Genomic DNA, 24,749 nt, shown 5'->3' with positions numbered 1-24,749 from the left:
CATATTGTGCCTGGTAAACCTCTAAAGGGAAACCCCAAGAGGACATCCTATCCAGGTGCTCAGCTAGCTCCTGTGTGTGTGTGTTCACCATAAATGCTTGCTGGCTGGCAGACAGAGGGAGCTACAAAAATAAAAAAACAAAACAATCACAGTTGAAGCTTTGGAGAAAAATATTTATTACAAGCATCTTTACATCACAAAGCATTTAAACTGGTAATGTCTGAGCGATTGTAGGAAACGGCTCGGCTGAATATGGAAAACGCAGATGCGACTGCCAAGTGTCGTTTTATCTGTACACAATGGCGAGAAAGTGGCAGTAACATGGCACTTTTCTGTGAATGAAGTGGCACCTTTGTTGTTTGTCAAACCTTTAACAAGATGTGTTTGCTATTACAACTACATTTTTTTAAACATACACTTCAAACAAAACAATTCTTTCCACAGTGTATATAAAAATACCAGTATTAAAATCTTAACTTAGTATATACATTTTCATTTTTGTACTATTACGCATTAAATAATTATTTGGTTAGTTACTATTTTCTACTTTTAATTATCAACCTCTGTGTACAATAGTGTCACCATTTTAATGCACACAAAGTTACTGCTGCAAGCTGCTGTACATTGTTTCGGTTTGATCTGCGTTAAAAAAAGTCTTCCAAATTCACCAGTCCGTCTATCGTTTTAGTGCTAATATTCAGTAAGACCTAGTCTCTAGGCCACATTTGCACACACACAAAAACTGTTGCACAGATCCAAACGTTTTTCTTCAAATATTTCTTTTTTCAGTAGACTCTGGCCAGAAATAGGATATGCTTCTGGATGTTCGTCCATGCTAACATCTGCCTTTCTGAACCCAGATTTCTGTGTAAACTGTCCTACAGTAATGATCATTTAATCTTAACTGTAATGCTCAGCGTAGTGCAGATTATAATGTAAATATCTTTTGCACTGTTAAGAAATTATACAGTTTTTGGAGCGGTGGCTCTTCCTTCGACCAGTCTGTGAGCCGTGACTCTGGGGAGAGAGGGCTGTGACCCTTGTCGGGTAGTCCTCTGCATAGTAGCGACCAGCAGGTCGAGGCTGAGGGATTGGTTGACCCAGGAAATATCCCTCCTCCTCAGAGTCCGACGATGAGGACGAGCAAGTAGAGCACCAGTCGTCCTCCTCTCTGTAGAGACCCATGAAATGCTCTACCCGCGGGTCACTTTGCGCTGTGCTCCGAAGCATATAGTCAGATCGTGTTTGGGAATAGGCCAGAGGCAGCCTGTGTGAGGGATGCTGTGGGAGCATGGCACCACATGGTGGGATTATTGCACCCTGCTGCTGGGGCTCATACGGCCTTTGTGCTTTCTCCAAAGGCACCATGTGAAGGGCGTTGTCAGAGCGAGATTTGCGACTCTTATGGCGCCGGCCTTGCCGGCGGTGGTGCTGCCTGCTGCTGCGCCCATGGTGACTTGTTGGGCGGGTTCTTTCTCTGCCCATCTCATCTGGGCAATATGCTCTCCTCTGTGGCTTCTCACTCATGGGATGCTTCCTAATATTTACCTCAAAGCCATCATTATATCCGTTGTCCACAGTGTCCTCTGAAAACTTGACCATCTGAGGAGGCCTAGATTGGGACTTGCTCCTCCTCAGAGCTGGCGCATGAACATAGGAAGGAGGCAGGCCTTCAGAATGTGGGGACAGTGAGATAAGTCCTCCTGGCGGACCTACCCTCATTGCCAGGGCTATCGCCTCCTCCTGTGCTTCATCTTCCTTGTCCATGTTGAGGTTGAGAGAGTTGGAACTGTGGTGAAGATGTGAAGAATTAAATGTTCCCATGTTGCTCATCTTTTCGTCATCTGCCACTGGACTCTGCATAGGATGAAGGGTGTAGACCACTGGTCTGTCCCTACCATCTCCATCCACTGATGCACCTAAAGAGGGTGAACAAAAAATGTTTTAGAGATGTTTGGTATTTAAACAAAGAAAAGGTGGATTCATGCAACCTGTTCTCTGCTTACCTGTGATATTTGAGAGAGCGAGTGAGTCCATGGAGTCTCCAACACCCTTCTCAACCTTCCTCAGCTCATCAGCGATACACTCTAGGGAGTCCTCATACCACTGCCTCTCCTGCCAGAAGGTTTGTCTTCCTGCTACAGATGGATCCTGCTCTTGGTCCATCTCCAGCTCCTGGATCTTTCTGGCACTGGCCGGACCTGGATGACTCCCATAAGCAGAGTCCCCAAGCCCATCCTGCGACTGGGCCCAGTACATTTCCGGCAAATGCTTCTTGCTCATCAAGCCAGGGCTAAGACTATTGGCTCGGGATTGATTGGATGTCTGACTCTGGGTGGGACTGGCAGGGGTGGGAGAGGTGGCGGTAATCCCCATCGATGTAGTGTCAGGCTTTAGCCAGGGATCAGAGATGCTTAGTAGCCTGTTTCTGTCACTGGTCGGGCTGGGAGATTTAAGGGATGGCTGATGAGGTTGGTTTAACATCCCACGATCACCAAACTTGAGCAGGAGCTGAGTCATATAGTCCTCATGCTGGGCCCACTCCTCTGGATCCTCCTCTCCCCCCACATCCTGTTCCTCCCGCTCCCTCCAGTACCTTTCCTCCTCCAGGCTAAGATGTGCCAGCTTGCCTCCTACAATATCAATGTCGCCATCAGCATCTCCTTCACCTTCACCATCTCCAAATGAGGGGACGGTGGCAGGAGGATTGAATAGCTGTGACTGCCTCCACTGTTCAGCTGGCCTGCTGCTCTTTCCCATGCGAACACTGCGGCGTGATTCACGAGAGCGGGCAGACTGGAACGCGGAATCAGACGAGTCTGAAGCGTGAACATCTTCCCCCTGGCTGCAGGCCTTTGAGCAATAGATGCGGCCTTGCTTGGGTAGAAAGGGACAACCCAGCAAGGACGTCTTACACTGGGCACAACAGAAGCACTGGTCAGTGGCGTGCCAGTGTACCCCTTCGTAGGTCATCTGGGCATGGTCAACCCCTGTACGATTGCATGATGAAGACAATATAAGTGTCACTTTGGTATTTGTAGAAAGGTAATCAAAGAAATGCAAATGCTGTTTTTGATCTTACCAATGTTTTCACCACAAGCCTCGCAATACTCTGCATACAGAGACTCAAAGCAACCACAGCAGAAGGGCCGTCCGTCTTTCATGATGTACCGCTGCCCTCCGAGCATCGTCTCACACTCAAAACAGGCGAAGTGTTTCATGTGCCAGTGACGACCCTCTGCTTCAGTGCACTCATCAGCAAAGATGATCTAAAGGGAAAGAACCACATACTACTGTTAATTCTGTGGTGCTTTGCGGACTACGGTACTGCCAGCTCTACTGCCATTTACCTCATCACATGATGAGCATCGCGGTTTGACGAGCTCAGCGTGGTGTCTTCCACAGAAGATCTTTCCATTTTGGTAGAAATAGATCAAATCCACAAGGAGCTCTTGGCATGTGCTGCACACAAAGCACGCTGGGTGCCAGCAAGGGCTCGGCCCTGCCCTGGAGGCAAAGATGGCCATCTCTCCTCCGTTGATGCTACCGCAACACTGACAAAGACAAACAGATGATAATCCATTAGATTTATAAATAACAATGATTTACAGTGTTCACCATCGGGCTTGGAACTTCGCACGTGTCCCAACAAATCAATGTCCTATATGGCAGATAGGGACAAGATTTAGGTGCAGCAACAATTGTTTCCTTGGGGTTCACCCACCAAGGACACATTCACAGGAGGTTCTGTGTTAACAAACTATCCATCACATCTGACTGCAGGGATGAATACAGAAACAAATGCACATTGGAATGACTTTTCAAGATAGGTGTGCAATAGCAAGGACACCTGTGACCCCTCGGAAATGCAGCATCAACGAAAGAGAGATTTAACAAGATAACTGTTCAAAATATATCATGTATCTGCTGATGTTTCATTCACACTGGTGCTGGGACAAAGAAGGCCAAACAACAGGTGCCTGTACTGTACATATGCCAAAAGAAATATGATCCGGCCACAAACACATCAGTGCATTTTACACTCGTCATAGAAATTTAATCGTTTCAAAGCGCTGGTTGCTCTTATCTGATGACCTCAGCCTGGGTATTATCTTGTTAAGTACTTACTAAATTATTGTTGGTTAGGATGCAATATAAAAAATGCACATTAACCTCGAACTGAGATTTCATCTGGGGCTGTTCTTAAAATGTAAAAATCATTGGCCTTGGTCCCAGGTCAACAGATCATATGGCTCCACAGAGATCATCAGAGCGTGTCTGAACGTGAAGTCTTATATATAACTAAGCAGAGTTATGAGGCACCCATAGGCAGCTATGGGATAACATACCCAGCTGTTAACCATTATTACTAGAGTGGACAGACAGGGGCCTTGAATATGGGGGTCGGTGTTGTGTGTCCCGGGAAATTTTAGCCTGACAAAGTGTGTGTGTGTGAAGATGCAATATCTTCATGATGTGTCATTGAATGCATGAGCAGCACTGTATGGTTGCATGGTATGCATTTGTGAATGTCCACTATGTCCAAAAGTGTGTGCATGTCCGCCGGTGATCCTGCCTGTCTGACCTCGCATCCCTGTGTTAGCATCTGTGTTGTTGGAGTGGTGACAGACCTCATGTGCCTGTTCGGAGGGGTATTAACATGCTTGTGCTTCCTGAATGCCTGGCAGCGGATGTGGCTGAATTTAGCAGGAAGCTGCATAACACTAATATTTATGTTTGTTGCATTGAAAGAACGTTTTCCAGAAACATGATCAAGAACAGCTTTAAATTACACTGGATGTCATGTTTTGAACAGTATCTCCAAATCAAAAGTATGAAACTGAGGTCACATTGTTTCTGTTCTTGTGTTTATGGTAACTTCAGCCAACATGTCAATGAGTCTTTCCACATGAAGGCAACAAAACTAACGCAACCAGCTGAGCATGGTTACATGCTATTATTCCAGTTAATGTGGAATTACCTGTCACATACTGTGGCTTCTGTGGAAAAGCCTGGATTTTATGACTATGTAAGAATGACTTATTAACCCTTTTCCTTTTTTTGCCATGATAGAGAAGGGTGGCAGGAAATTGGCTGAATTCCTCATGAGGATCTGGCTTCTCTGCTCTGCTTAAACATGAGCCTCCCAATTTCCCCATTTCCTCTCTCGCCCCCTAATGAGGAAGTTTAAGTCTGTCATTAAAACCTCTGTATTAGCCAATCAGGATTATGCCTCGGGCTGCCCTGTGCTGTGCTGGGATAGGATAATGCTGGTCAGCTGCGTGCGATATAAATAACATGACCTTGCGTGTGTTTGTGGGTGTGTGGTACCTACATTTTCACAGCGGGTGTGTTGCAGAGCTCGAGGGAGGATCTTGGGTGTTCCTCTTCCCAGCGCCTCCCTCTTTCTCTGGGTGCTGAACATGTGGAGCTCCCTCTTTTCCTCCTCTGTCAGAGAGTGGCAGTAACGCACCTGTTAAAAAAATAGAACACTAAAGTCAATTTGTGGCTAAAAAAAAAGGGAAGTTAAGAGGAGACAGCGAAAAACCTCCACCCATTACTGCTGATGATCTGGCTTTCATCTTTGCATGCAAGTTTGGGGAGAGAGTATCACACAAAGTCCATATATGGCCGGAGAAGAGGGTTTAATTAAAGCTAATTCCCCTCAAGGCTGCGTTGAAAGCATGGCGTGAGCAATACACAAATCCTTCCTCTGTGTTTAGAGATGGTGATGATGAAGGTTCAGATAGAAGACCAAGACTGTCCTAACAACCAGCTCTCTAAACAACAGTAAACGATGCCGCTGTGTTCAGGCTAACACACACACACACAGTGTCTCCCTTACATACACACAGAGCGCTTATCCTTTCTAACCACAGTTACGCAAGGAATCTTCTGGCAGTTTGCTTCCTCAACCACCAGGTCTGCCAACAAACATCATAAAACCGCTCAGTCAAACACTGCGTTTGTGTGTGTGCATGTTGAGTGTACCTATTGTGTATCTTCCATGTGTGTATACAGAGACCACCTCTGTCAGCGCTCCCTCCCCTCTGGTGATAAACCTCCACCGTATCTCCTAATGTAAACTCTATTAACACAGATGTGAAAGGAGTGCTGGTTTACACACCATAAAGCTATTATACAGAAAAGGGAGGCATCTGCTTTACAGGAGGGCTTCATTTTGCCCTGTGGGGGAATGTGGCTATTGTTTTAACTTTGCTGGAAAACACACGCAAGGTTGTGCAGGCTTTACGCAGCTGCTGGAGTCGAGTGTTCTTTAAAAAAAATTTGTAAAAAACTTTTCCGCAATTGACACAAAAAAGTAAAGTTTTTTTGCTAAATTTTGGTTCTTCAGACAAATATCAGCTTAAGCAATGATAGGTTTTTTAAAGCTGCCTTGTTCAGATTAGATTGAAGCTACAGCCGAGAAAGTACTACATCTGCACAGTTTCTAGCTAAGCCTAAGACATTTACCCATAAATTAGGTAAGGTGAAGGTAACATAGGCTTTGATAAGTGCAGTAAGTAAGAAAGCATTCTTGTTGTCTTTTTGAGAGAACAGCTAATGTCCAAGCATACATGCTACTTTTTGCCAAAGAAAGAGTTCCAAATCATGGCTTTAAATCTTGAACTTCGCATATCAAACAAACCTTTCCTACTGCTTGGCTTTCTTAATTGTGTTCTTAGCTTTTAAATGTTGTAAAATGTAATAATGTGTGTGAAAGTAGCAGCGGGTTCCCTCTTCCATTCTCACACACCCTGGCACATGTGTGTCACTGTCTCTCTCTCATGATTTCTACCTCGTTGTCATGTGGTGGCAGCTGGTAGAGGAGCTGTCGGATCCGGTGCTTCTCTCCTGGGCTGTTGACATACGGCACTTTGTCTTCTGGCAGACGGGAGAAATACATCTGGACCTGGAGATGGAGAAAGAACTTTAGCAGGCAGGCACAGAAGGAGAGGAGAGGAGTGGAGTGGAGTCTCTCTCTCTCTCTCTTTCTCTTTTTCTTTTTGCTTTGGATATGAGTGGAGAACAACAGCACACATATCAGTGTGTGTCCTTCTTTTGTGACAGCATGGGCCAAACATGTTGGTCTGTATCCAGTCACAGGCGCCTGACTGTAAATGTTGATGTTTGCCTCGGCTAATTTCCCCTGATGGGCAACATGAAGACGATTTGTGTTTTGTTGAAATAAGAGGAAAACAGGAAAATATGTGTCAGGAAATATCAGTATTTTGTAAACAAGATCAGACGAACATGTGTATCTTAAATACACATTAAAAAAATGCAACCAGATGTTAGGCCTCGGCTTGGAGGGCTGCTAATCCTCCCTAAGGAACAGAATATCTGCACAAATAACCTTGTGCTAGGCTGTTAGCATGCAGACTTATGCTAGTAGTATAACATATCTTAGAATAGTAACAGTCCACAAGTCACTCTGAGAGACAAGAACAAGGACAGACATCTGTATTAACCAATAGATGCTCCAGAAAAGGGGTGTAAAATAGTACCTTTAGTGGATCATTCTGGAGGAAAAGTCCTACCTGCTCAGGCCTGAGTCCTGGTGGCACCCATGCGTACTCCTCCAATGCACAACCGGAGTCGTCATCGGAGGTGGAGCTCCTCTGAAAGCCCACAGACGTCTTCCCCATCTTCCCCCCAGTACGAGCTTCCATCTCTGGCCCTCGGGGTAAAGGACGCTCCCCTCTGTCACTGCGCTCCAGGTTCATCGTGCGTGGGCACTGTGAACAAAAAGAAGGAATCAAACGTCTTGTTTCCATCCCTCCTGTTTGCTTCATAGCTATTTAATCACACATAAAACGGTTTTTTATCCTGAAAGTGTCCCTTCACAAAGCAAACATCTTGAGTCACACTTAAGAAAATGTTTTTTCCATCCCATTAGTGTACTGCAGTGTACTTCCTTTGTGTTTATCCTTTACAGAATCATGCTTGATTGAGTCTTTGGATTTGTGTACTTAAGAAGATTTATAATGGAAAATTATACCGGGCTTTTTTCCATTACAACAATCCAACAACATCTCCTGGATGTGCGTCAGTGCTAAGTCAGACATATTAGAGACCTTATTAGGATGCTTTCCGTTGTCAGTGATGGGTACATCCAGTACTTTTAAACCAGGACTCTGACATAACATGACACAACAGAAATTCCAGCTGTTCCTCACAAAACATCTGTTGCTATAAAGGGCTCTGAGTCTAAGCAGGCTAATAGCATTTCATAAAGTACAGCTTTCAAATGATAGCAGTGGCGTTATCACTGCAGCTTCCAGCAGCATTTCAAGCATCTTTTGTTCCTCCTCCTTTTACAAGCTGATAACAGTTGGACCGGTACATGAATGGGGATTAATCAGTCACGTTGTTGTTGTGTGTTGTTGTGCGTCTCTCCCGCCTTCAGCAGTAGCTCTCTTATCTCAGCGGGCTGTGTTCTTCAGAGCCCTCTCAGCCTGATAACAGAGCTTTGGTCTAAAGGTGTTTGAGAAGATGAAGAAAAAAAACAGTCTTCCCCCTGCTCTGCTTCTTCTTCTTCTTCTTTGACATGCAAATCTGGACCTGAATGGGTCTCGTCTGGGCGAAAACACTTCACAACAGCCCTCCAAACTGTATGCAAGGTTTGATGTTTCACACAACGGCAGCACTTTCAGGGCACATCAGTCCTGATTGACTAATAATCACGTCTGTTAGGAGCTGTCAGTTGTATGAGCTGATAGCTAGTTACCTCAGGACTGCATAAAAATCAAGAACTTTGATCTCTCCAAAATATAGGATTTAGATGCCACTGCTAGCTGTGATCATAAATACAATTTAAAAACCATGTGTTGTTTGGTAGCTCAACTACAGCAAAGCCTCATATTCTATGAAAGCACGATATTTAAGATTAAGATTTACTTTATTAATCCCCGTGGGGATATTAAGTATTATTAAGCATCATGTGACACTGGGTTAAGTTATAAAACTGTTAGAATGCTTAGAGGAATGAAAAAAAAATCAAATAGAAAATTCCCCAAGTTTTTGGAGATCCATGCTTTTCATTGGCTGAAACTATCAGATAACTGTAATGCTGTCAATTTTAAAATGTTTAAAGATTAAATGGGGAGAAACAGCTGAGTGAATGTACTTTCTTGTTATGTTTGAATATAAAATACTTAATAATTATTAATAAAAATTAGCTCCAGGCAGTCAAAGAACCACTTACATACTGGGGAAATATTAGCATCTATACCCCTTCATCTCAGATTAGCATACAGTGGAATAAAGCCCAGGGCTTCAAAACACTGAATTTACAGATTAGAAGTGCTGTTAAAAGTCCAAGCAGCACTCTTATCACAGGACAAAGGGGTATTTGAGTGTCGCTTTGTTCTTCGGGGACTAATCTATCAGGTTTTATGGTAGGACAGATAATGTTATCACTCACAAGCTTTTCACTACTTTATCTCATCTTAACCCAGTTAAGACCAGTAAATGGAGTCATTTTAAAAGGGAATATGGCTAAAAACTTTGAACTTTTGCAACTTTTAAAAGGGAGTTACTTGTCTAAAACCATGTCAAATAATTGTTTCAGGAGCCCATTTGATGATCTATGATGTATACTGGTGGTGTCCTATCATATATTTCAGCAGCTTATCCTCCCTTCTGAGATGCTAAAATCTAGAGACTGAAAAATGCCTTCCAGCTCTCATCCCATCAGAGGGAAAAAGGTGACTGCAGATTCCTGAGCCAACATACACAGCAACTCACATTTCACTATGTCACCTCTTGGCAATAACACAATGGCTGTCTTTGTGGAAAAAAACAACAAAAACAACATGTCTGATAACTATTCCTCCTCTGAATGCAGCAGAGATGTGACAGGAGGGGGTTAAAGGGGTTAAACATTTTGAAAAAGGCATTTAAAGAGTCACAACTCTGAAGTCTGTGTAAACACAGGCCAGATGTAGCCACCCTGCTTATAGGTGGCTCTCCTTCAAGGAGTGTTACTTTTCAAATGAACACTACCCCAGGCGAAAGAAAAGAATACTTCCTGATCTGCTTTTACAGACTGAGCTGCGTTCCCTGAGTGATATTTCTTAGAATATCAAACCGTTACAGCACTAAGAGCTTGAGTTCCCTGCAGGAAAAACTACTTTTCCCTAAATCTTCTTTAAGAAAACCATTAAATAGTGTGGAGTTCAAAGGCCGAGGTCATTGCTCCTCCAGTGCCAAAGTGTTATTTCAGGGCCAAATGGGTGTCAGGGGGTGCAAAGGAGACTTAACACAGCTGGAGTGAGACCACCTGCACAGACACCCCTATTAGGACTGTGCACAGATCTAATGGGGCAGTGAAAGAAACAGAATATATGCCGCACACACTCTTACCTCCAGGAAAAGCATCTCTCTGGTATGGCACTTTCTTTCACTTTACAAAATCCTCCTTCTTTGGTCTCACAAACTCTGGCTACATGTCTGCAACTCAGCAAATCCACACTCTAATCAGATCCAGGTCCAACTCCATCAAAGAGTTAAAAAATAAAAAGTCTCGGCCTGTGAGAAGAGGTCTCTCACTCTGAGGACTTCTTTAGAAAAATCAAAATAAATTGTTTTAAAGATCCAAAGAGTGATGAGAGGTGACGTCTCTATCCGGAGTGTCTGATCCTGCTCAGAGTGTGTGCTTCTTGGTGCGGCCCAGCCATGTCAGCCCCTCCCCTCCCCTCCCCTCCTTCCCCACCCCTCCAGAGCAAATCTCCTGCCACTGCACTTCAAGCACACACACATTTCAGAGTCAACACCACATCCCCCTCCCCAGACCCCCTCCAACCACCTCCAACATTAGCCACCCTATCTCTACACCCCCTCCTCCACCCCCCCCCCCCCCCCCCCCCCCCAAATCAACTTGGCGGAAAGATTCCTTGAAGACAGATGTCTCACTTTTTTCCTTCTTTCCGTCTGTGTTTTAGAATCAGATGTGAACTTCAATAAAAGTGTAAAATCTTTATTAGAATTATATTTATAATGCACCACTGTCATCTAAGGGGCTCCAGGGGTCAGCCAGTCTGTTGCATCTCTAATGTCTCATAATGTCAATTTAATTTGTCCTCAGCTGATGATTAGAGCATGCGGCAGGTAATGCCACTAGAGGCAGCAACAACAAGCTTAAAGTTGATTTGGCTAGCTTGTACATCCAGATAAAAGTGTGATAATGTGAAATTAAAATGTGATGATACATATCAAAGTTCTACCCCTGAATACATTCACAGTAATATTAGTGACCTCTTCCACCTACAAATGCTCTGGGAATGCTCTGTTTCTGTGACTTTAAGTGCGTGTTTGCCCTCAAACAGACACTTTGACAAACTGTGTGTGGAGACATTGAACTAATCCCTGTTTGTGTTTCTCTGGTTAGATTTTTGACCATGCTTCCTCTTAGTCAGCCTCATCCATCTCAGGATGTTCTCACGCAGAGAGATCTGTGGGCTCTCACCACTGACACCCCCCCTTCCTTTTTAAAAAAAATGTGAATGAGTGAGAGGAGAGGGGTCCCCCCGTCCTCATCACTTCAGCCGATCACAATGAAGAGAGAAAGAACACTTGACTTCAGGAAACTCGGGACAATCAGGCAGAACCAGCGAGTGAAAAGCTTTGTTTTAAAATGAGATAAAATAGTGTAATAGGTGAAACTTCTGCAAAAGTAGAAGAACAATCTGCATACAAAACAGATTCACTGTTGTACCGGGGGAGGGGGGGGGGGGGGGGGGGGGTTGGTGTAATTATTTGGACAAGCTCTGCACCATCCGTCACTGTGAAAGGCTGAAAAGCAGCAACGGTTTTATTTCAAGAGTCAAAAAATGACAAATGAGTTTTTTTTTCAATTGTCCGGCAAACAAAGGCGCCCTCTCCTCTGACAACCCCACAAAGTCACTCGCAGCCAGGGCAGCGGAGCTGTTTGTCACATGCCAGATTACCTGTTACAAATGAGAAACGACTCAGTTAGCTAATTAGCTTAAGAGAGGGAGATAGAAAAATAGATTCTCTGTGTGCCGAGAGATGAGACTCTCTCTATGCGCTTTGCCAACATGGCCGTCTTTCCTGGCATACCGACGCATATTTGAAATTGAAAGAGAGGAGACGGAGGAGCTTGGCAGTCCAGTCGGAGGGTAAACCTTTCAGGAAAGGCTCTTAAATTTTCCAGGGGTCTTGGCACCGCTCTGCAAAAGCCACTTTGTGTTTAACCCCTCTGAAAGATGTGCATTGAGTTTCCTTAGATATTTATCTGGATATGCATTTCAGCAAATCTTATTTCAGGTAGCCAGGCGAAGAGAGAGGAAAACCTCCATTTCTGTGACAGACAAGTACTTAATTCAGATAATGAAAACAGGCAACGAGTGGGTGAGGAATGCTCCTGCATGAATGGAGGACAGGTCAGAGGATGAGTGGCTTTACCCCAGACAATAGGCAGATATTGGACTTTCAGACCAGACCTGGGCTTGTGGCCAGAGACATTCTTAAAAAAACAACACAAGAGGATAGTTGACCTTGTCGTCTCCTCTGCTTCCTCTCAGAAAAGGGCATTGTTATTTTAACCCAAGCTATCTGTGAGCTTGTCCTATGTATCCTTCCATGCTCACAACTTCTTTGCTTCACAATGACCTTTCAATGGCTTTCTAGCCTTTATGCTGCGAAGACGTCATGTATCAGCTCTCTGCAGAGTCACTGGACATGTGCTGAATGGATGATGCTCTGCTTTCATTCACATGTCCAAGGCTGATGAGCAGGAACCTGCTAATGGAGGGTTTATGCGGTGACCTCTGACCTCTTAGCACTTGAGCGTATACGGACAAACGCGGAGAAATCACAAACAGCTGATTGGCTGATATCCAGCATCAAATACATATATATAAAAACCTTTGTTGGCCTAAAGTATGTGAATTCAGTAAAGTCTGCAGCAGGCACCTTTTGATCAGATCTCTCAAAGAAGTTTCTGAGCAGCGTTTCTTTCCTTGGCAGGAGCTCTGGACCGACTTTCAGACAAGATCTAGTGGCCTTTTCTATACTTGAAATCCAAGACCAAGTCTAGACTACACTACACACTGACTGCACACACACACACACACATGGCACACTTTATCTATCTACTGGAACACAACTCAAGCTGGTAATTTGGCCTTTTCTTAACCTTTATTGTCGAGGCGAAGCTTTGCTAAGCAAACGACGCTGTTTTTTTCCAGCTCTATTTTCATTTATAACGTCACACCTAAAGTCTGCCCGGCAGTGTTACATCCCCAGGAGGCGGGGGGAAAGGGGGGGGGGTTAACTGAATCCCTTAGAATGCAAATAATTGGGGGTGGGTGGGGGGGATATGTCCCTTCCGTTGTTCAAAACAGAAATCAACAAGGATGGCGACATGTCTCAACTTGCTGCAGGACAGTTTGTTATAAAAGTGAGAATCAAACGGAGCATGCGGAGGCCATACCTGGTGTTAAAGTAGTGTAAAGTGAAAATACGTCATCGTCATGTTTATATGTGTTGAAAGTATTGTTTGATTATTGGGCAGTTGTACAAAAATTCCTGAAGAAGTTCCAAACACAACAAAAAAAAAAATCAGAAAATCTGAAAGTGAGACATTTTATGGACAAATCTGATTCTAATCCACCATGTTCCACTCAAATAACCCTACATGTGTCCAGCCAGCCTCCACCCACATCTCAATTCACATCCATTATGATCCCCACCATTCAGCCCCATTCACGTCGACAGACACCTCTCAGCAGCCTTTTCACACCAGGAAATGGATCTTTAGCCCTCGCTAACAAGGCCCACCAGCTCCGCTCGCCGCTACTTCTGTGGAAGGTGCTACTCAGCGGTCTCGCCAGATCAGTGTTAATAATCCTTGACACTCCCCGGCTGAGTGTAATTTAAAAGTTTCTAGTCGTAAAAAAGCCTCAGCTGAGATTTGTTAACCGCTGCAGGGTGTTACCTACACACCTCTGAGACAATGGAAGCAGCAATAAAAGCACTATAAAATGCAGGAAACAGTCACCTGTGATGGGAGCATTGGTTTGGGAAGTTGCAGTTAAGAGATTTATAAGCCTTCTCAGTAAAACGTTTTTGAGCTTTATTTAAATTGCTTAAATTAACCTAATGACCAAAGACCTGCAAAATGTAATAATCATTCTAAACTATTAGAAGTGTGCAGTGCAGACTGAAATTCCAGTGTATGAACTGAATATTTGAGCATTGTTTTACTATATTCTGCTGTTTTTATTGGTGTCTGTGGCACAACATTCACAGAGCTCATTCAGGTGATGCCAATCAGAGCTGACTGTGAGCACCTGGATGAACACACCTTATAAATAGGCCTCACTACTGATGGCTCCACACACTCTGATGAAGCCAGACATGAAACTGCACAGATCTTTTTCTTTCTTTTCTTTTTTTTTGTTGTAAATATGATGACTCTAAAGTTTGCATTAGATGTTAGCATTTAGCTCAAAACATCAGTGTGTGCACCCTCTAGCACTTCTACTACTTTGTTGTAGCCACAAGCTTCAAGTGGACTTGAAGTCACCTGAATTTAAAGAGTTTAACTATGTGTAGTTAAAGAATATTTTGCCTTCTCAAAGACTTGCATTTGGAAAGCAGAGCTGCCTTCACTCACCTCCATTATATGCACCAGGTGCTTTTAAACGCACTGTTTACACTCCTCTAAGTGGCCGGTGTCCCATTTTGAACAAATCCCTGCAAAATGAAAATAATCACTGCTTCAATACAGCTACTGTTCAGCCTCATGTTTGTGTTCGTCACTCTTTATTGTGCTTCGGGTTTCAGTTTATGTATCCCTGCACATGTAGCCAATTACTCCACCGTCCACGTGAATTTTCTCTACATCCTTTCCCTACTCTCAGGCTGATTAGAGTATGTTGAGGAGTTATGCTATTTCGGGGCTAAATGGGGTTGTCAAAAACAGCACAGAGGCTTCTCCCCGACATTATTACTGCTATTTTTCACCTCATTTTAACTGCCTCCATATAGTACTTGCCATTACCTGAACCCAACTGCGTGCAAGGCCCTTCCTTATAGATGTCCCTGTAGGCTAAAATCTCTTGCCAAAGTATCCTCTTGGATACAACCTGTTTCATTAAGATAGTCAGTGGTGTATAAATACACACTGGATAAACAACCGATAATAGAAGGTGAGGTCTTAGGGGGTCTTAAGTGAGAAAGATGCGCACCTATCCCTACTTTAGCATCGTACCTAACAACAAAAACACACTCCAAAACCAACAACAAAGCTCATACTGCAAGCTGCATTGTTCAGTTATATTTATTGATGGATTGATTGATTGAGATCAGATTTGTGTGGACAGTTCAAATTTATGTCAGCAATCTGAATCCTAAAATTGTCTGTGTAGCCACAAGCTAACTGAGCAGGTGCTGAAAAATCATGTGAAAATAATGTGTAGTGTCACCACAAATACACACACACACACTGCATTTATGTTTGAGCATATATGACTAGCATCTAATGAATTATTCACATTCAGCTGTCATGTTTACGACAGTAACATTGTGTGTATTCAACTTGCTTGCTTTAGAAACAGTAGTGTGTGTGTGTGGCAGGAAAAGGCCAAGAAAAGAGTCTTGTGCATCCCATCCAACTTTAATTTGATATTGTTAAGTGATGCATTCCTTCTTTAATAAAAGCCAGAGGACATTTAACCAGCACTTTGAACGGTGTGTGTATGTGTGTGTGTGTGTGTGTGTGTGTGGTTTTGAAGCATCTTAATAAAATCCCAAGCTGCCGTGATCACATTGCTTCCTTCAAAATGAAGCGAGGGGGGAGAATAGAAGGATATTTATACCATAAGAGAGGTGAGCAGATGATCAAAATGGAAAAGGTCAAGAACCAGATTGTCTTGTTCTTGTTGACAGGAGAAATATGCAGCAGATTTGCTTCACTTGAAAGAAAAGAGAAGCACAAAAAAGTTTGTAAAAGTCCCAAAGCTTTGTATATTTACATGTGCCGGTAAAAGATAAGAAACAAGTTGATCTTGTTCTCTCTGACAGGGAGAAATAAAAGTGACAACCTCCAGCTGCACCTGCTAGAAATGAATTTGTTTTTTATTTTTACTGGCTTTTGAATTAGTTTAGGTATCAATTTGATTGATTTATGACGTGCAAACGCCAAAAGAAACAGCCGTTAATGAGCTGTGCCACTCAGATGCAAGTCCCAAACAAGCCTTTAAAAAAAAAAAAAAAAACAGCCACATCTGATGTCACACCATGCAACACGAGCGGCGGCGTTGCATCACATTTTGTATGGGAAAGCTGTTTGTGGTCATTTGTGTTAGAGTGTGTGTGTGTGTGTGTGTGTGTGTGTGTGTGTGTGTGTGTGTGTGTGTGTGTGTGTGTGTGTGAATCCCCTCATGAATTCTCTGTATGAGATAGATGTAGGCCAGGGATTGGGGTTGTGTACACAGAGGCTTAATGACAGGACCCTGGAGGGGATGGCACATCAGTCAAGCAGAACAGAAGAACACACACACTTCTACCTACACACAAAAACCGGTTGCGCATTACACAACCAGCACCCACACTTTCCCATAATTTTTATTTTGCATTGGAAACACAACAAGAGCTGGGAAAGACGGGTCTGACCAAGTTCGGAGCCCCCCTACCCCCACCACCAGCAGCACTTTGTCACACTCTGGCTGGAGTTTGGCCTACATGGGCTTGGCACAGTTCTCAAGGCAGCCGAAGGGTGTGTGTGTCTGTGTGTGTGAGAGAGAGAGAGAAACCAAATAGGCTTTCATGACACATTCCCAAAGCACTTTTTTTGTTTAGCGTTAAATATGTTGTTGAGGCAGCGATTGAGAGAAACGTTTTGAAAGGATGCAGATAACAAAAATCAGCTGAGTGATATCAGCTGAGCTCAACACGGCTACACTAACATTTTGGTGGCGGGTTTGGATGCCAGGCAGGTGACAGATGTCGAGGCTATTTGTTATATGAAGGTCGCTTTGAGCGCCGTGCTTAAATAAACCCACTATCACAGGGAAAGTGGCATGACTGGCCATTTTTGCGGGCTGTTTGCCTGCCTCCTCTCCCAGGGACTGTGGTTGAATTTGGCCAGGGAGATGCTGTCGGCATTCCACACTGACTCTCGAGTAGCGGGCCTGAGGTTCATGGGTAAACATGACGAACCGTTTGCTGGACTCGTTTGTGTAATTTTGGAGCCTGTCTTACCCCACCTCTTTCTCCCTGTCTCCCCCACCCCCTTCTTGCCTTTCCTCTCAGCCAGACATATCCTCAGTTGGCCTCACTGTTAATTCAGACCTACCTGACAGTTCTGACTAAAACCTTCTGGGTTTACTATCAGTCCCGCTCGGCGATGGGCTTTGCTCTCTAAACACACGCTGAAGACTAATCTGCAACAGATGGGAGACGAACTCAGGAGGAAGTAGTATAAAAAGGATATACAGCATATTTGTAGCCCTCTGAACCAAACGATAGGGTTTCAGCAAAGTTCCCAGTGCAGCCCGAGGAGGGTTGTAATGATGTGCACAGCACACTACTTGAAGATAGAAGTCCACAACCAGATGTCTGTAGGGCCCTCGGGGTGGGGGGTGAGCATCCTGCGGGTATTCTACGACGAACATGCATTCACACACTCAAACCGATACGTACATGCTCACACACACAAACAAGGCCCCACATGTTGTGTTTCACGGGTGGCTGGTTAGAGATAATGAGCGCCTTAGCCCCCAGTTTACTGTCTGGTTTTTGAGGTCATTTGTGTAAACACAAAAGACATTTATACACCACCTCATTAATGCAAGTGCCAATTTAAGCTACTTTTCAAAAAAATAAATAAATAATGGATGGATCTCACAGCATCACAAACCCAGACGCCAGTCTAAACGTTTGTATTGGTTTCCTGGCAAGCCCCCCAGGTGGCATCTACTAACCCCCCCTACGGGTGTTACTTTCTCCATTTTTTTTTTGGACTTGTGCTATAGATGGAGGATAATATCCAAAGCAGCATGTGAAGGAAATGGGTAGATCCTATGTATGTTTGAGCTTCTTTAACTGAAACCGATGCAACACCGGAAACAAAAGAAAACAACAAAATAATGTTGGCTAGCAACTTTTTGAGGAAAATGTAAAGCTCATTAGCTGCTAATAATGTTGTCCAGATTTTTTTTTCTGTTGGTGCCTTCATGCCAATGTATTCCTGAGTAAGACACTTAACCCTAAGCTGCTAATAAGTGCTTGGAGTATAGGAAAGAACGCTGTATAAACATACAACCTCTGTTTTTTTTAGCTAAGTAGCCTAAATAAGGATTTTTGCTAGCAGCTGTGAGATAATGAGTTTAAAATTTTTATAGACTTTGTTGCTGGAAGGACACCGTTTCATACTCAAAATGTGCAGCTTTTGGCGAATTTGGTGAAAATCCTGTAATTTTCCCCACCCCTCACTTATACTGCGTTTATCGCAACAGGGCCATTTCCTGACTCCGGGTGGCATCAAGATTTAAGACGGAGCCATTTCCCCTCTGAATGAGTTAAGAGGCTGATACTCCTCTGGGATGTAGTTGGAGATTTGGCGACAGATAGAGCCGGTCCACAGAGACCTCTGCAGAGACGTGGCGACCGCCCTGCACAACCACAACAGAACGTTTCATCGTAGACCCACATGTTTCCACACGGCTTTGTGTCTTCTGCTCCCCTATTTATTGATGCAGATTAACAATGATGATTACTTCATGGACTTGCATGAGAACATCCTGTGCTCTCATGCATATTGAAAGAGAGGTGAATTGGTAAAATGATACAGGAAAGGAGCAGACTGTCCCTGATTATGAGTTAGGACATTAATCTCAGGTGATGTTCTTAGCCTGAGGAACACAATGTCTGACACATGAGAGCAATTTAAGGTGGCAGACACCCAAGAATTAAACTCAGAATCATGAATAAATGAGTATTTCTGTTCTTTTAAATTCATCATTATAGGAAAAAAGGTGGCTAACAATAGTCTGGAACGAGGGCTTGGTCCTTGGACTGAAGTGAAAGCCTGAAACATCAAACTGTCACTGAGGTGCTTTTCACAAACAGCAACAGTGTTAGAACTCCACAACCCAGAAATCTGTTATGGAGACCTTTTATGTTTTTCCCAATCAAAAACAAAACCGAAAGCTATCATTTGTGTTCTGCCTCAGGGTGGTCATTGACTGGGAATAATTACGTGGTTGCTGCACAGCGATCTTGTCTTCCTATACCAGACTCTGCTTCTATCTATACTGTTTACCCTTTACGTGAGCTTTAAAGCCTTTTAATTATTATCATCTAATAATCATCACCTTTAAATGTCTCCAGATGTACGGCGGCTGGCGACTGGCAGTGTCTGGGCAGGTGTGTGTGTGTGTGAGAGTGGCTTTAATCATCATCAAATAGAGCTGTGTGTATAGATAATTAAGTTGGTGCCAAATTGACTCTCACTGGCAGGCACGAGTCGGGAGCTCTGAACAACAACACGTTGGCTTTGCATCGCTCAGCAAGCGCTGCGGGCAGCTCTGCTGCAAGTTTTAACACAGAACTGAGTGCAACTTCTTCTTCTTCTTCTTCTTCTTCTCCGAGTCCATTACTCAGCGTCTGATATGCTTCTAAGCCCCGGATTACTTTTCCTCCACCACAAGCTGACCATAATACCAGGCTTGTGGAGCCAATGCGGCCTGCAAGGGTTTGGTCTGAAACCACTGAGTGAGCATGAGGATCACCATTTAGTGTTTGTAGATCAGAGGACTAGCAGCCCCCCCAACCCACCCACACACATAACACATGTATGAATGACCTGACAGGGCAATTGCATGTAGAGAAACTGCAACAAACGGCAAAAGAAATCAGAATGTCAGTGTGTATTTTGCATGCAACATGTAAATAAGTGATAATAAATAAATAAAAAAATCGGTTATTTTGCCAAGAAAAATCTGAAATCTGTCCCTCATGTTCCCTGTTCTGTTTCTCCAAATCTGTAACAGGCCCTTCCACTGGTTGGCCCTTCACACACAACTGGAGGGGATAGCTGCTTGGCAAGCTTGTGTGTGTGTGTGTGTGTGAGGGTGTGTTTTCTGAGGTTTGGAATGATTTACACAACCCCACACTCGATTAATTCCAGTATGACAGAACAAACTTGCCTGTGTGTACACATGTTGGTCTTGGGTATTAGGTGCACAAGACAGCACAGACGGAACAGTGTTGACTTACTAATAGATGGAGGTCTCTCTCACACACACACACACACACACCTTTCACTTTTGTGCTTATGTTTCTTATTAGCTCCATTTATTTCATCTAATGCCAATCTGTGCTCCAAGTCAAACACGAGGACTGTGTGAAAGCTGCACAACCTCGCCTGAAGCTGTTAGCCAGTAGCAAATTTTTAAATGTCCGTACTATTAGCCTGTTTATAATCCTCTATAAACGTGAGAATCTGCTCTGAGATTTACAGGCTAAGACACTTTTTTGGACTAGTGAAAACACCGCACATCTTGAGCTCTTCAAACGGCTTTACTGCTGTGATCAGATGAGGTGTTTTAGCAGAGAAGCCAGTGGTTTCTAAATCCAGAACACCCCTGGTCTCTGTGCAACAACAAAAAAAAAGAAAGAAAAGAAAAAAAGGTTTTCCAGGAGAGAGTCCAACAATATCAAAACAATCTCCAGGCTGGATTTCCTCTCTGGCACTTAAACCTCACTGGAGAGTGAGAATCTGGGTTGCATATGAGAAAAAGTGCACGATGTGCACGATGATGTTTCTGATGGAGACGCACTGAAGAATTAATCTGTCAGTTTTAGAAGTGTGTTAAAACGTGAGTAGAGTTTTCATAAAAAACAATCATAAAGTCAAGGATGCGTTCATAATCCATCTGCTTCTCCTGCCAGAGCTGGACACGCAACTGTATGACAAGCAGCCGCTCTGTCTGTTCTGGCCATCTCTGTAAAACTGGATCCTCCTGGAGCAGAACATTTTCCTCCTCCTCCTCCTGTTCCTCACATTTTAAACAAAATCAGCCTCAACAACCCAACACTCATTTGTTAAGCCAGCCAGAACTCCACCACAAAAGCCTCTAATTGTGTTGATTTTTTTGTTGAACAATTTTGTTTATTTCCTTGGCTAGAGTCAAATACTCTCCTCATCTGGTGATTTTTTTGTCACCTGAAAGCATCATGTGTCTCCAGTTTGTGGTTTTGTTGATGCTAGCTACACAGGTGACAAACTACGCATGAGCTGAAAAACCAGAACAGAAGGCGTGAATATAAGTGGCACAATTTACATAAAATGAAATATAATGCCAATAAATGAGGCCACAGCTGGCTTAGCTTTGCTAAAAAAACTTGTAAAAATGGCATTTGTAGCTGTCATAATCATACTTTCTTTAACTCTAAGCTAACTAGCTCCTGTCCACGCTCCACACTACATTCTTTGTAGTAATGAATGTCCCCCACACAGACACAAAAAGTCCCTGTTTACCATCATTTAGAGCAATCAGTGTTGTCCCATAGCAGGCAGAAGTCAAGCCAAGCATACCGATCATTTCAGCTACTGCGTGGCTCCACTCTCCCATGAGGTCCGAATGGCTGACCAATTAACAGCAGCTTAACTCCTGAGTCCAAACACCTATCTCTCTCTCACACACACACACACAGACACGCATGCATGCAAGCAAGCAGCCACAGGCACACAGAAAAGCACACATGCGTGCAAAGTAATGGACACCCAGATCCACGGTGCCACACACAGACAAGGACACACACACACACACAGATACATACTCATTAACAAAGGCTTAGCATTGCAGAGTATATACCCCCAGCAAAGTGCTGCGCAGGCTGGCTCACTGGCCTCCCACAGAGGGGGATACACCTCCAGTCACCTGATCCCTCCTCAGCTGCTCTGATCCCGGATCAGCTAACTAACAAGGCAACATAAAGGGAAAGAGCCCGATAACCGAGCTGAGGAAGACAGAGCGCCTGTTAAAGGTTTTAAAACTAAAAGTGCAGATGTCTCCATGTTTTTAGGCACATAAGTCCTCAAGCACACACTGCTTCAAGTGAAGCATCTTTATGAATCATTCCCACCACTAGGTGCCACCACTGGCTTCAACACAGACCCTACAGCACTCAGAGCCTACCTTAACACGTCACTATAGGACTTGTTTTAATTCCTGCACTTTCAGTTACAAGTCAGCGCAACACAAATAATATCTGTGTCTTATTTACAGAAACAGAAATTATTAACAAATGAAGTGTTTAATATATAAATTCAGATTTAATTTTTAGTCAGTGGTCCTGCGAGCTTTAGGTAATGAGGCTCCACCGGGCTGTGGTCTGTTAGCACTGATGCGATCCTCAACACTTCAAGAGACACCGACGGAACTCGTAAAGAGAGGGAAAAAGAGCAGACAGGCCAGGAGAGAAAGCGAGAGATCCCACCTGAGTGACAAGCAACAGCTGAGTCCACACATCTGGAAACCCAAACGCAAACCCTCCATTAAACGTGCGTCTTTTACGCACAGGCGTTCCAACATAAAACAGCCTCCGTCTCAGCCACATATTCACTTTCTCAGGGAAAATGAAACAGATTTAGTCTTTAATTCCTATTTTGGTGAAACGATGTAAAAACATTGAGAGCTTTTCATGAGCAGCACAAGTTAGAAAAACTGCTGTTAAAGTTACAAGAGCAGAATAAACAGAGTAGGTTCTCACCTCTTAGACGCGACAACTCGCTGCAGAAGGCGGATTGAATATTCCGTTTTATATATATATATATATATATATATATATATATATATATATATATAATCACGACTGTGGAGGCATCCGGGCTGCAAGCGATAAAACACAAGTCCCGAGTCAGCTCGCTGATAAAGTCTCTCAGTGCATGATCGTGGATGGAAAGTAGAGAGTGAGAGAGTTGAAGGACGCTCACCGCCGGTGCTGAGCGCTGCGCAGCTCTGGCTCCAAGTTAAAGCGTCCAGAAATGACATTAACGCTGCGGCTGCGCTCATTGGCTTGGAGCTCCCCCTCCTCCCCCCTCCCCCTGTCCTCCCCCTCCTCCTCCTGCATCCCTCCTCCACACGTACACACACCCACAAGTCATAAGTTTTAGGACATGTTTTGTAAGTCTTCTTATTGATGTCCATCAGTGTAGGTGCCAACAGGGATAAGTTATTCTTACACTTTAGTGCCATTAACTCTAAATTAAAATGATTTATTTATTTATTTACTTTATTTTTAAGGCTTTTCGATCTATAAGAAGAATATAGATAAACCATATGTCCACCCAGTCACATTTTTTTAATCTCCATTAGTGATATTTGAATACACAAATATCATAACATTCACATTTTCTAACAGATAAAACGTCCCTCATACATTTATTGTAACATTATTTACAATCAAGCATTATCTTGAGATATTATTTTGTATCTTAGGACACAATGTTTAACATTTTACATACAATAACAAGGTAGTTTGATGAAATCTGAGCCGAGTTTTAAGTTGTTTTTTGTTTGTTTTGTGCATTATTTGGTCATTTTATGTTATTGACATGATCAAAAAACACACAGGTAGCAGAAGAGTGGACAGAAGGTAAACTTCCTGTCCATGCAGCAACCACCAAGATCACTAATATGGTGATATTGAATGACAAAAGGCGTCCATCAGCTGATACTGATGTGGACACCTTCAGTGTATGAATGTGTGTGTTTACTGTAATAAACCAAGGCAATGAGAAACTTATTGTCCCAGCAGCCCACACAGAGAGGGACCCGCAAACACCCTTGTTCACCCTGCTGGCTAATTCTAATTTGTGCCTATAGAACGTGTCGCTATTCAGTCCACTAGCAGTGTGTCACACCTTACTGTACATACGCAGCTTCACCTGAACTTTTTTATGTTGAAATCTGATCATCCTCTGTGTCCTGATTGCTCTCTTTTCCACCATTCTCTGCAGAATAGAGCTGGCCTCTGTGCTTTGCTTCAGCTCTTTGTCTGTAACATTAAGCCTATTTACAGCAGACACAGAGGAAAAGAGAGGGAGGGGGTATAAAAGGTAAGCCTATAGGCCTGCACATGCAGTCAGAGAGGAAGCTGGGATCACCGCAGTGTGGGGTGCACATAGGAGGTTCTCTGGGTCAGTAAATCCTGCCTCCTGTCACCTTCTGATGCGTAGTTGATGAGAGTGTTGGGCGCAGCACGTCGTACAGCTCTGATTCAGACCTTTCACTCCGCCCTTCTTTGAAAAACAATCCAGATTGATGTGGGACTGCGCACTTTGTGATGGCAGCTTGGATGTCACGAGCTGCATGAGATGAATGGCAAACTGCTGCATGAGGGGGTTATCTTTCTATCTGCATATCTGGTGTTCAGAGGCATCTTATCTGAACTACACAGGGCTCATCTGTCAAGCAGCGGCCTGGTTAGTCATCTGATATTTATCACGTGCCTTCTTTAATGATTTGCCTTTCTGTTCTGTTTTTCTGATTTTGGTGTGTTATGTGTGGAAACCTAACACATTCTTAGAACCTCATTATTACATATGGATGATTGGTAAGGTCACGTTACCTTCTAATATAACACAATGTGTGTCTTACTTTGTTTTTCCCCGCTGTTTCGGATGCTTTTAGTTTCTGTTGGTTCAGGTTTAGTCACACAAAATACATGGTTAGGTTCCAGGTTTGGGTCACACACCCCTATTATGATAT

General features: G+C 43.6%; 2 protein-coding genes across 6 annotated transcripts in view; one reads left to right on the top strand and one right to left on the bottom strand.

Moving 5' to 3' along the window:
* The window catches only part of pphln1 (periphilin 1), a 72,426-nt gene that overhangs the window by 17,159 nt on the left and 30,518 nt on the right, over positions 1 to 24,749 (top strand). Inside the window, exon 12 of one of the 3 annotated variants that reach the window (XM_028421072.1) lies at positions 18,489 to 18,960. The exons of the other annotated variants lie outside the window; for them this stretch is intronic. Within the exon in view, the coding sequence (XP_028276873.1) occupies positions 18,489 to 18,524 (36 nt within the window). The 3' untranslated portion in view covers positions 18,525 to 18,960. Of the gene's footprint in view, positions 1 to 18,488; positions 18,961 to 24,749 lie in introns of those variants that run through there. 3 annotated transcript variants of the gene reach the window in all.
* Positions 165 to 23,014, bottom strand: LOC114445765 (prickle-like protein 1). Of its 3 annotated transcripts, XM_028420982.1 has the most exons (9): positions 22,973 to 23,014; positions 22,750 to 22,868; positions 7,542 to 7,739; positions 6,800 to 6,913; positions 5,336 to 5,473; positions 3,351 to 3,554; positions 3,083 to 3,269; positions 2,007 to 2,990; positions 165 to 1,919 (listed from the first exon to the last, which is right to left on the bottom strand). In XM_028420982.1, exons 3-9 carry the CDS (start codon positions 7,725 to 7,727, stop codon positions 955 to 957), a joined length of 2,778 nt encoding a protein of 925 aa, XP_028276783.1. In that variant the 5' UTR covers positions 7,728 to 7,739; positions 22,750 to 22,868; positions 22,973 to 23,014; the 3' UTR covers positions 165 to 954. The 3 variants fall into 3 exon arrangements, with proteins under 3 accessions (XP_028276783.1, XP_028276774.1, XP_028276766.1); XM_028420973.1 differs by having other exon boundaries at positions 22,750 to 22,987; XM_028420965.1 differs by lacking the exons at positions 22,750 to 22,868; positions 22,973 to 23,014 and adding an exon at positions 10,369 to 10,663.

This window comes from Parambassis ranga, chromosome 2 (genome assembly GCF_900634625.1).
Source record: "Parambassis ranga chromosome 2, fParRan2.1, whole genome shotgun sequence".
In the NCBI taxonomy this organism is placed as follows: Eukaryota; Metazoa; Chordata; class Actinopteri; family Ambassidae; genus Parambassis; species Parambassis ranga.
Note: the sequence above shows the minus strand (reverse complement) of the source record. Positions and strands in the feature narration are given on the sequence as shown.

Bases quoted from the DNA above. Each gene is read 5' to 3' on its own strand.
- LOC114445765 (XM_028420965.1), bottom strand. The intron at 3,555-5,335 runs GTAGGTACCACA...TGTCTTTGTCAG, and splicing joins AACACACCCGCTGTGAAAAT to TGTTGCGGTAGCATCAACGG. The intron at 3,270-3,350 runs GTAAATGGCAGT...CTTTCCCTTTAG, and splicing joins GATGCTCATCATGTGATGAG to ATCATCTTTGCTGATGAGTG.